General features: G+C 37.6%; 1 protein-coding gene across 4 annotated transcripts in view; it reads right to left on the bottom strand.

Annotated features, from left to right (window-relative positions):
* Window positions 1-12727, bottom strand: part of mast3a (microtubule associated serine/threonine kinase 3a) — a 29894-nt gene that overhangs the window by 6973 nt on the left and 10194 nt on the right. For all 4 annotated transcript variants that reach the window (XM_079614013.1, XM_079614014.1, XM_079614011.1 and 1 more), the window contains 15 exons: window positions 10745-10899; window positions 9571-9646; window positions 9189-9398; window positions 7091-7192; window positions 6508-6640; window positions 6307-6371; window positions 5260-5345; window positions 4149-4357; window positions 3883-4021; window positions 3655-3787; window positions 2593-2758; window positions 2251-2352; window positions 1809-1931; window positions 1619-1722; window positions 1309-1484 (listed from right to left, as the gene is read on the bottom strand). In XM_079614013.1, coding sequence (XP_079470139.1) covers window positions 1309-1484; window positions 1619-1722; window positions 1809-1931; window positions 2251-2352; window positions 2593-2758; window positions 3655-3787; window positions 3883-4021; window positions 4149-4357; window positions 5260-5345; window positions 6307-6371; window positions 6508-6640; window positions 7091-7192; window positions 9189-9398; window positions 9571-9646; window positions 10745-10899 — 1979 coding nt within the window. The remainder of the gene's footprint in view (window positions 1-1308; window positions 1485-1618; window positions 1723-1808; window positions 1932-2250; window positions 2353-2592; window positions 2759-3654; window positions 3788-3882; window positions 4022-4148; window positions 4358-5259; window positions 5346-6306; window positions 6372-6507; window positions 6641-7090; window positions 7193-9188; window positions 9399-9570; window positions 9647-10744; window positions 10900-12727) is intronic.

Here is a 12727-nt window from a genome sequence, read left to right as displayed (position 1 = left end):
TAATGAGGGTCCCTACATGCAAACCGAAGCATTGAGAACTGTGTAAGTGTCCAGACAGTTTAATAAGAAGATATTTTATACATACAGTCAACTTCACGTATATAAGCAGAATCCATCTTTGAAAAACAGAGTCTATCAGTCGAACTACGAACCGCCGATCCAAATGCGCTGAACTGTGTAGAATCTCATATGGTCCAGCGCATTTGGATCGGTGGTTCGTAGATCGATTGATAGAGTCTGTTTTTCCAAAGATGGATTCTGCTTGTATACGTGAAGTTGACTATGTATAAAATATCTTCTTATTAAACTGTCTGGACACTTACACAGTTCTCAATGCTTCGGTTTGCATGTAGGGACCCTCATTATGCTACCGTGTTAGTGTGGGGCTATTTTGAGCCTTGTTAGTGGTATTAACAAGCGATTTTTATTTGTCATTACTCCATGCCCCATATACTAGCGTTATACTAGCGTTATAGGCTAAACTGTTTTTAGAGATAAAACTATTTACATTCGATAATCATGAAAACAAATCTCAGATAACGGTTGACTAGGTAACAATGTGTAATTAGACCAAAGGTTCATTTTGCGCTGGAGTTCTCCTTTAACGTTAAATCAAGTAAAAGTATTTCAAGCTTTCTATATAAGTTTCGATTCCTTCCATGAGGTGAGCTCCAGTTCACGCGCGCGCCGGTGCCCCGCCACACACACACACACACACACACACACACACACACACACACACACACACACACACACACACACACACACACACACACACACACACACACACACACACACACACACACACACACACACACACACACACACACACACACACACACACACACACACACACACACACACACACACACACACACACACACACACACACACACACACACACACCGCTTTGCTCACTTGCTCTGGTGTTTGCTTGTATGCATATGTGTGTGTGCTCGCGCGCGTGTGGGGGAGAGGTGCGATTTTTGAATAATAATCAAATGATAGCCAGCGATCTTCGAATATTATTTTTGCTTGAAATTCCAATACCTAATATGTAAAAGACCCCGTCACAGCAGGATCTATTCTGGACGAGAAAGATAAGTCTGGGAAGGGGTGTGTCGATCGCGATCTGCCTTCTCACACCGCGACACAGGTTCGTGGATCTGAGTGTCGCGATTTCGGTTTAATATCGTAAATCGTTACAGCCCTAATGCATACCCAATATGTCTGCAACATACAAACAATACTGGAGAAATAGTATGTCGTGTGTCAGTAACCTATTCCATAACACAGCCTTGTGCTCACCTCCACCTGTGGGCATCCTGCATCCTGTCACTACTTGCAAGCTGTCTGGGGGTTTCTACTGGAGACAGCAATGAATGACCATCCCACCGGTCCTCCTTCTCCTCACTGCAGCTCCGCTCAGAGGAGGACAGGCTCAAGTTAGAGGGAGAAGCCAGCTGCTCAGAGCTACTGTACACCTAGTTCACATGACAAAAACAAGTCATAATCTATTCCTTAATGTGTTAAATGTCTCAGTCAGCCATTAGAACATAATATAACTGACTGACAGGCATCACTAAAAGACAATGTTGTGCACATTCAACTATTTCACCTTGCTGAAGCGATGCGAGCAGGAAGAGAACTTGATATCCTGATAAGATTCATCATCGTTTGTCTCATCGTCCTCCTCAGAGTGTTGGTAACGTTCAGAGCGTGCTGGACAGCAGATTAATAGAAACTTAAGTTGCATCTACATTATTATGATTCATCAGATGTCATAAAAGAGCAAGGGAGCCACCTACTGTCGAAGTAGCTTGTGTCGTCTTCAGTTTCAAGCTGTGGAATGAACTCAGCTTTTTGTCTTAGCAGTCCACTCCAGTCCAGACCACGGAAGAAGACGTGATGTTTGACCTCTGCTGCCCCTCCTGTAGGTCATACCACACTATTCAATGCTGGCTACATTATGGCAGCTTTTTAATCTTATTAGCAGCAGTGTTGTTAAAGTAAAATTAAATAAAGCTAAATAGAAGCATTTTGTTTTAAAATAAATCATTATAAGAACTATTCAAAAATGACAAAAGCACACAACAACAAAAACTAAAAAATTTTATAAAAAAATAATTAAAATAAAAACTGAAAATATAAAAATAAAAAGTAAAATAAATACTATAATAGCATATAAATAATATTAAAATAACACTGATGAAAAGGCATTTATCAGGGCTAAACGGGCAAAACACCAACCTGTTCCCAAGCGCTCCAAGGGACTTTGTCTCAGCAGTTTTGTGATTAGGTCTTGAGACTCCGCAGGTAATGAATCATCACCCTCTGGCCACTCGATTTCATCTATGTAGTGACAGAGATATGGACACACGCACAACATGAACTAAAGGTTTACAAGGAGGTTACGTTACAAACTGGCCCAAGTCAAAACTGCCCACACCCACAAGTTTTTATGATATTCTGAATCCTAGATAAGGTTCAGGTTATATAGGGAAATGGGAGCTTTTTCCCACTTTAATCATCCACCAGGCAGATATCATATCAATTAGAATTTAATACGCAGGTTTAGGGATTGATCCTTACCACTGACCACCTGGCCAAAGAGCTCTTCTGGTGTGTCTCCAAAGAATGGCACACAACCCACCAGGAACTCATACAGAATAATGCCCATGGCCCACCAATCCACAGGTTTCCCATAACCTTGCCTCAGGATCACCTCTGGTGCAATGTACTCTGGAGTGCCACAGACCTAGAAAACAACAGAGGAAAGTATTGTCATCATTTCTATCTGCAATGTAACACAAAATAAGATTGGAAAAGGAGAATGTCTAAGCAATCCTCTATCATGTATCAAAAGGGAATGGTAATTTTCACTGGTACCATACCAGTAAAAAATACCATAAAAGTCAAACATGTCAAGTCTTCTGAAGCCGTTGAATAGTTGGTGTGGAAAAACATCACTAATTTAGGTTTATTATTCACTCAAAATTGTCGTCTTGTTCACCACACCTTGAAAAATCTCATTTTATATTTAAACTTGACATGAGGTTATGTTGCATCTTGTGAGCGATCAGAACATTGCACATTTGAATATACTCAGCCACAAATTAAATTTGAGAGATACAGCAATAGGAAAGATTACAGGATTAGTGAATAATGACTTAAATTTCACACACACTGTGACTTAAATTTCACACAAATTCTGTTTCCAACACAAAGCTATCATATGAAATTTTAAACAAAGAAATGTATACTGATGTTTTGTCCTTTCTGGAACATGGCAGTAATAAAATGAAAAATAAAATAAGTAACTAATCTTCAAAATCTTCCATTCTCCTTTACTCAAATCTTATTTTATCCTTTCTGGAACTTGGCAGTAAAATTAAATGAAATCAAATGTATAATTGAAAATGCCATTATTCCCTTTTTAAAGTAATTTCCCCCTTTCTTGAAGCGGTTTATCCCCTTTATCGACTTGGCAGTCAATAAAAGTAAAATAAAATAGTTGCTTGGACATTTTGCTGAATGGAAATTTTGTTTTATGAAAGAAGAAAAAAAAAATAACAAATGAAGAGAAAACTAGTCTTTTATTGTGAACACTTAAAACTAGTAAAACTTAAAAACGGCATGTATGGGTAGACTGACCTGTTTATCAATGAACTCTCTTGTGTCTTTCTCCATGTGCTCCTCATACATGTTTGTGGTCATGTTCATTAAACCGATTTTAGACAAACCAAAGTCAGTCAGTTTAATGTGCCCCATTGATGTAATGAGTAGGCTGAAGACAGGAAACAAACACTGTGAATGCAATGTTCTCAGGATGTGGAATCATGCGTTACTGCAGGATTGCCTCAGATTCAGAGCAGCTCTTACTTGTCAGGTTTGAGATCCCTGTGCACAACGCCATAATTATGAAGGTACTCTAGTGCCAGAACTGTCTCTGCAAAGTACATTCTGGTCATGTCCACCGGCAAGGGACCCATATTCTTCAGCAAATTTGCACAGTCTCCACCTGCAAAGAGAATTTCATATCAAAACATTACAGCTGCAGACTCATATAGTGCACATAAGAAATAATGCATATGTGTGTCATAAGATTAGACCAAAAAACAAAACAATGAATCACTCTTCTGACTCACCCTCCACATACTCCATGACCATGCAGAGGTGCCGTCTTGTCTCAAAGGAGCAGAACATGCTGACCACAAACGGATTCTCTGCAAACGTCAGAATGTCCCGCTCCACAAACACCTGCTGGATCTGGTTCCTCAGGATCAAGTTCTGCCGGTTGATCTTCTTCATGGCAAACCTCTGCCGTGTCCCACGGTGCCTTACCAGGTACACAGCCCTGCGAGTCAATGCTCAAATCAGGATCAAAGCATATTGATATTCTTAAGGCTGGAACACACTACACAACATTTAGTGTGTTTAGTTCGATTAAACAAACCCTGGTGTGATTGCTCTGTTAGTGAGGTTCGTTTAAATAAGTGTGAACGCTGCCATCTGACCCTGGTGCACACAAACATGAGGACCGAGACAGCATGAAAAGATGGGTCTAGGTTCACTTCCAATTGAAATCTGGTGCGGTTCGAATTATATATGAATGCAACACAGGCCAAATACATGTAAACAAACCAAAAACAGGAAGATGAGAATCTGATACCGAAGATACCGAACTGTGTTGCTATCACAGTTCAGTACAGGCATCAGAACTGCGTCTCCTCACAGCAGATCGTTTGTGTGACGGAGGGATTCCTGCCACAGTTTTGAGTCTTTTACACATTTTATAAGCTCTTCACGAGTTCTCAGCTGAACAAAATACCATCATATGCAGGCTACGCACATAAAACGAGGGCATTTAACGTTAAAGTTTGCTAGGAGACCATGAGTGTGTCAAAAAAAAAAAAAAGTGATCTAAAATCAGCTCCAAAATATCAAGGTCTGATCTCCTCCAACTGGATGGACTCACTGTCTGAAGCTAAAAAAAAAGAAAATCTTCAGAGAGTGTATGTGCCCATCATAAGCTACACGATTATCTGCAAAATCTGCCAACTCCGACTGCCCGAAATCTGCAGACTTGTGCAAACTAGTTTTCACTCGTCCAGACTGCAAATTTGGGTGAAAATCTAGGCAACCCAATCTAGGTTGTGTAGTGTATTCCAGCCTTTAATCAACTGGTGGCCTAAATTCTTGTAACTATAAAACAGACAATTCCGTATTTAAAGAAAATAGCAATAAATGTGAGCTCACCCATAAGCCCCATTGCTGATGAGCTTTATGGTCTCAAAATCTCTTTCCAGAGGTTTTCTTCGAGGTGTCGTGATTCCAGGACGATTCTGGGGCACAAAACACAGAAACCTCTGAAGAACAGAACAATACAACATCTATTTGATTGAAAGTCATAAGTCACAAGTTAGCAGGCGATGGTCTAGATCCACTAATTATTTCTCTTTTTCTTAAAGTTGACAGTATCTTAAACTGCTGGGTTTTCCCCCCATAAGTAACAGTTAAGCCGCCTTGCTCTTAACACTGAAATTTGAAGAAATATATAAATGTAGTGTACACTACAGTTCCAAAGTTTTACAAATTAAGCAGCACAAATGTTTTCAACATTAATGATAAGAAATGTTTCTTGAGCATTAAATCAGCATATTAGAATGATTTCTGAAGGATCATGTGACACTGAAGACTGGAATAATGATGCTGAAAATTAAGCTTTTAAATATCAACATAGAAAATTGTTATTTTGAATAGAAATAATATTTCACAATATTACTGTTTCACTGTATTTTTGATCAAATAAATCCAGTCTTGGTAAGCATAAATAAAATATAATTGAATGGTAGCACATATCATAATTTACCACTTTAAATTTGACTCATCCAATCTCAATTATAATGTAATGCTGTTGTGAGACTTTTTATAAATCAAGTATTGCATTAAGAAGTTGTTTTGATACCAGACTTATTAATTTGATGACATGTTAGCAAAAAAAGAAAGAAAAGCGCAACAGAAAATCAAATGGCCTGAAGCACTCATTTAAATTAAAGGTTTATCCAAAAATAGCCATGACTACATGAATTTGCACCAATATTTATGCAATGTACATTACCGTAGTTATTTCATTTCACAACTGTACATAGGTTTTACTTATAGTTATGATTGCTTGGATCATGGTTAGGAATGAAGTTTAGAGACTGGACCTCTTGGAAAGGAAGGTATGAGACCTCCAGCAGTGTAGAGAAACAGTGAGCCACTTTAAGATTTTATGTCAAGCCTATTGGTTTATTTTCTTACCTCTGCAGTGTCATCCAGTTCTCTGCTTGAGCCGCCTGAGTTATTATGCTCAAGCTGCACCATTTCTGAACCCAAAGACAAGAAGAACAAACAAATAAATCAAATCACTTGTTTGCCTAAAGCTAATATTTAATTACCTTTTACAACATAGACAAAAACATATAATTTAAGGGTGGAGTGCTAAATAAATCATAATTATACCCTCCAGGGGGTCTCGAGTGAGACCCAGTTGGCTGATGATGTATCGGGGGATGTCAGTCTTGATCCCCTGGTCAATTTTTGCATGGCCTTCGGCAACTTCAAGACGTTGATAAAACTCCTCAGGATCAAACTCCTGTTGGTTAATAGAAAAATGGTAAGCAAGCATTATATAAATGGCATCAGAATGAGTCCCAGTCTTCACACAGTAATTCATTAGAAACGGTAGATTACTAGGGCACAGGCGGTTTTCAACATAATCTGGAACTCTGATGGGAAAAAAAGTCAATTTAAACCTTCACATTCTGCTGAGATTATGCTCCTAGAGACCCCAATGATGTGAGTGATTTTTATTATTATTAAAGAAAAAACATAAAGAGGTTAATTGCAAAATGACCATTTTTTTTTAATAGAATTGGGAATTTTTTACATAAATGCTTAAAAAAAAAAAGAGAGAAAAAAAAAGAGAAAAAGAAAGTGAGTCACTGTAGTAGGCAGTTCAGAACCATTAACTAAAATTGGTTTCATTTGGGGTCTATCAGTCCCAAAAACAAAACAAAAATCACAGTGTTAATCATAGTTTTACCAGACATTCCAGAAGTCTTGCTGGCCTGGAAATAATTATGAGAATCTTCTTCACGAGTTTGGCAATAACAGTCACTTCCTCACTCTCAGAGCGATCATATGCCTATGGGTAAAAAAAAAAAAACACATACAGGGCCAATGCAAATTAACTCCACGATCGCAAAACAAAACAACCAACATTTTTTGCATGACATTTGGTAGACGTTAACATAAAGCAAATTCTTAACATGGTAAAAGTTACAGAAATAAGCCACCTGATTTACTGAGGACAGAGAAGTAATAAATGGAAAAAGACCATAAAAAACCCTTAAGCTCCTAATGCCATTTAGTAATTTAAAGGGTTAGTTCACCCAAAAATATATATTTTTGTCATTATTAATTTACCCTCATGTCATGTTACTACCCTCAATAGAATGTTTCCATAGAACGTTTCATTCATTTCAAATATTTAAACCAAAATCAACCATAAGCAAGCAACTTGGAAATTGCACCACGACCTGTTTCCCCTTGCTTAATTTGATCAGCCTCTTTCCTTCATTTGCTTTTCGTGACTTCAGAAGCATGAAGCAAAAGCTCCTCGGGGAGACAAAAGTCTCTCACTTGCCCTAATTAACCATCCTTCCCTCCACAGTGTCGACATCACTGCTTGAGCACACAGACACTGCAGAGGACTACTGTGCATTGCAATACTGCTGCTCTCTTCATGTCTTTCCAGAAAAACTGCACATGACAACAGCAGCTTGGTATGAGGAATGAAAGAAGCCAGTTTATTTTAAAACAAACACACGCAAACATGTGGCTGTGTAGATGCAACACAGTTTCACCTCCACAAAGGAAAAGACCACAGTGCTTCAGTACAGCAGTTCACTAAATGTCATTTTCAGAAGGAACATGACAGGAACAGTGCTTATTAAAAGAATAACTCAGGACTTCAGGGGTCTTATGTCTAAAGCCATGACGCTCTCAGTCAGTAATCATTTATGGTAGTAATAATACCGCTCTTATAAAGGAGATGGGCAGCAGCAGTTTAACTGATTCAGCTGATGGTTGAAAAGAGAGGATTAAACCTCTCAGTATGAACAAATGCAAACTAAGGATGTCAAATGTGTCGATACTAGAAACAAGTCATATGGAGTAATGAAAAAGGAAGCTGCTTTTGAACACATGCATGATATATGCGCACTCTGTGAAGGGTTAAAAAAGCATGTCTATGGTCAAAAGGCCTGTCTTGGTACGGTCTTAACATAAGCAGTCAGTTTGGCCTAAGTGCACTGTAAACAGGCAGGGTAAATAAATAAAAAAGATATATTTGAATAGTCTCAATCTATGCATTAGGCCCTGCAGTTTAAAAGCAGCCTAATACACATACATATATTATGTAGCTAATATTGATCAAACAACACTGACTAAAGAAAAAAACACTTGCATTGCTTTTGGATTGACATCTTCAGTAGCTGTAGAACACAATTACCGGTAACCTTAAAAAATGCTTTGATGCTGCCCAACTTTACCACCATCGAATCACTGTGAATGTAATACACTTCAGTACTATCAATAATTTTAGCAGGTTTTTTGAACATTCAGCATCACAAGATCCTTCAGAAACCATTGCTGGTTTGCTGCTCAAGAAATATTTCTTATTATCAGTGCTGAAATAGTTGCGATGATTAATATTTTTGTTTTGTGATTTTTTTTCACCAGAATCTTTGAGAAATATAAATTTCAATAGAACAGCATTTACTTGAAATATAAATCTTCTGTAACATTATAAATGTATTTACTGTAAGTTTTAATCAAATCAATGTAATGTGTCCTTGCGGAATAAATATATTAATTTTCAAAAACACTAATCTTACCAATTGAAAAAAATATGACCGGTAGCGTACTGTATTGTTTTAATATAATTACTATTCATATAATTATTTACATTAACACTTAGCGTTAAGTATTCCATTTTTTTTTACATTTTACTAGTATTGTATATGGAGTACTGAAATTCTGGTCTTTTTTGTGACATTGTAAAATATGGATCTATGCAAATGACTTTTTTTTTTTCAGATGCAAAATATCAACAACAATAAATGTGGCATGTTTTCTACCTCATGTAGAAAATTGTCTAATTTTTCCTGAAGTTCCACAAAGTAGCCGGACGTGATAAGCCCCTCTCTGGACTTCTCCAGACAGTCTCGGACGAGCTCGACCAGCTGGTGTTGAATGAAGCCCAGCACTCCATCAGCAAGAGGGGGAGCGCTGTCTGGGGAATAGTCTGCAATCACTGCCAGCAAACGCCCCTCCATCTGAGCCGTGGCCTGGAAGAGTGATAAAATTGTAGGTGACAATTATCATTTGTTTTGTTTAGACAAACCAGGCTGTCAATTTTCCCACAGCCACAATTTAAACAAAGTAAACAACATGTGATGACATGACGTGGCGTCCACGTCTATGATGAAAAACTCAATTTAAATGTCAGAGCTCAATTACCTTTGGAAACCGTTCTTTGTAGACGTGATTCATCATCACAATCTCGTTATCAAAGGAGCCACATGTCCGCCCAGGACTACAAAACAATTTTGCACAAACAAATAACATTAAAGCAATAGTTTACTTCAATGAAAATTCTGTTATTATTTGCTCATCCTCATTTTCTTTCCAAACTCTGTATGACTTTCTTAAATGAAACAAGCTTTTTGTCTGTGAAATTACACTGAATGCGGTTTTTCAGCTTAAAAAAAGTATACAAAAGCATCATAAAATACCGTAATCATAAATGATCCTTGTATGACTTGCATACTAGTGTTGTTATTGATAACTAAAACTAAAACCATGAAAAATAATTTTCAGTAATTGGAAATATTAAGCTCACTAAAAAAACTACTGAAATGTAAAAACACTAAATATAATGGGAAAAAAACGGATAAAACCAAATTGAAATGAAAACAGAAAATATAAAAATTAAAGCTTATTCAAAAAAATGTATAAATACTATAATAGTATAAAAACATAACACTAAAATAACGCTGCAGTATATTGTGGCTTAGTATATTTGAAGTCTCCAGGGACCTTATGATAACTTTGTGTGAGCAAAAGACAAAATTTCTAACACTTTTATGGTGCTTTTGCCTCCTTTTTTGAAACTTGAAAGCTTCATTAAAATCACATGAAAAATGTCTTCCAAAATTTCCTTTAAAATTGTGTACCTCAAAACAAAATAAATTCTATAGGTTTGGAAGTACATGAAGGTGAGTAAATGAAAGATAAAAATTTACTAAAGTACCAGTAACTAAGTAGTGTAATTTTAGTTGGGTCATATATTTTTATTTTATTTCTTACAGTTTAGGACAATGTTGCCAGAGTAATAAATCATTAAAATTGTATAACAAATCAAATCTGTATTGTTGCACTAAGCAGATTTTTAAGGATTAGCTAATTAAAATGTGGTGTTTGCAAACTTTTTCCCTGCCCTGGCACATACAAGCCAAACTAATACTTTATTCTTATTCATTTAGTTTCAGAAGCTACAAATGGGATTTCACCTTTTCTATGCAAGCAAACATATGTCACCAGCTAACGGCATAGCTTTTTCTCTATGAAAATGTTGCATTTCATTTATATATTGAATTTAAATCTAAAATCTAAATCTAAAACAAGCAGAGACCTCAGACTTCGTGAGCGAGCACGGAAGGGAGAGGGCTGTCCATCCTCATCTGTCACACTCTCTGAACTCCTGAAATGCTTGAAGAGGCGATGGAGGTCATCTGGGGTGGGCTGAGAGGGCAGCTGATGCAGGAGCTCCTGAGAGGAGGAGGAAGACTAGTGCAGAAGAAAGAGAGAGACAAAAAGAAACTCAACAAGATTCAGACAACAAAATCACATTTACATGTGCCTGTTGTGTCAGCCTAACATTATGGAGGCCAGGGCTCGACATTAAGCCTTTTCCTGATTTCACTTTTTCATCTGTCATTTACTTGTCCGAGTAAAAAAAAGTTGCTTGTCCAGAATTCTTGTGTGTGTGTGTGTGTGTGTGTGTGGTAAATATAATTTATTCTGTAGTCATATACTCATCTGTGTTCAATCAGCTTTGATACATTTAAATCTGCATATTGTAATATCTGCACCTTTAAAGGGCACCCCCGTAATCATTATTAAATGTATGCTTCATTTTAAATTCCTAAATTTTATCAATAAATTCAATTATTTAGAATAATAAGACACTATAGGGCTGTTACCCTAGGTAGGACTGATCAAATTAAATCATTTACACTGAAAAATTACAACTGCATTAAATAATGTAATGAGATTGTTTTAAATATACAAATAAGAAACGTTGGAAAGAATAATACTTTTAAACAGAACACTAAACCGCCAGTAGGTGGCGGATCGTCTTAATGAGCGAGTCATTGAGTCATTCATTCAAACGACTGGCCCTGTCCCAAATGGCACCCTAAGCACTTGAGGTCTTCCTCTGAGTCTGCACTTTCGTGACGTAACGCCGCTTCGACTGTCGGGAAGAAGTCTGCTGCGGAGCTCGCATCAGTGCGGGCTCGGCTAAAGTGCACATCGAGGGCGCAAATCGTCCGCATAGAGGGCACTCGCGAGCACCCTTCTGAGACCTAAAATGGCAAATGGGCCACCCTACGGTCTCACAGACTCAACGGATACGTGCACGCGGCAGTCATTGTAATTCCACAAGATCGAAAGTGCATATGAAGTGTGCCATTTGTGACAGGGCCAAATATGTTTATAAATGGGTCATTGAATCTTTGACTCAACCGATTCGTTCAAAATGCTGAATCAATCGGTAAAGAAAACACACTTGAGTGTTGCTGTGAGATGCGCTATGGTTCTGCTGTGATCTTTGTCTAGTTCTATTTTCACTGCTGAAACAGAACAAAAACAGTCAATATTGCATCTAAAATGTAAGTGACTTCATTTTAACTGTTTATTGAACTGTTGTATGACATCAATGTCACATTTTCAATCGTGATAGTATTCAGGAAACCAGCACTCGTCGTGTGAGGTTGGTTAACTGTATCACATGTTAAAAATATAAAAACTCCACATTTTTACTTTTTATCAATGTTGTTAACTGAGTTTCTACTTGTCCCAGACGGGCGTTAATGTCGAGCCCTGGATGTGTAAAATGTATCAGTTGTTGAGCAATGAATATACAACAGTCTGCATAGCAAGGTGTGGCACATATGCTCAGATTGCATGGAACACAAGTAGCGAGCATCTGACAATCTAAAGCTGCTTATTAGTCTGTGCAATTATGCAAGACAACTATAGGACGGGACACTTTCCACTCTGGTTTGCAGTAGTTTGTGGTACAGACGGTAATTCAAGACTAAGTGTAAACTGAAGTCTCAAGAAAGGAGAATGAGCAGAGGAGCACATGACAGGACCAGTGCTCGAAGGAGGAAACCAGAGAAGCTTCACAGCTTCCCTCTGAATAAAGTCTTCACTGACACTGGCTCAATAGGACATTGTTGAACAAGGCTGACCTCATCGCATGAGCCATGAATGGCCATGTAAAAATTCAAATCAGAGAAAGAGGCTATTTTTCAAATGATTTCCTTGAAAATAAATATACAAATTAATTGAATGAACTGTATACTGGAATTACCCAAAATGACAAAGG

This window comes from Phoxinus phoxinus, assembly GCF_949152265.1.
Source record: "Phoxinus phoxinus genome assembly, chromosome: 5".
NCBI classification, from domain to species: domain Eukaryota; kingdom Metazoa; phylum Chordata; class Actinopteri; order Cypriniformes; family Leuciscidae; genus Phoxinus; species Phoxinus phoxinus.
Note: the sequence above shows the minus strand (reverse complement) of the source record. Positions and strands in the feature narration are given on the sequence as shown.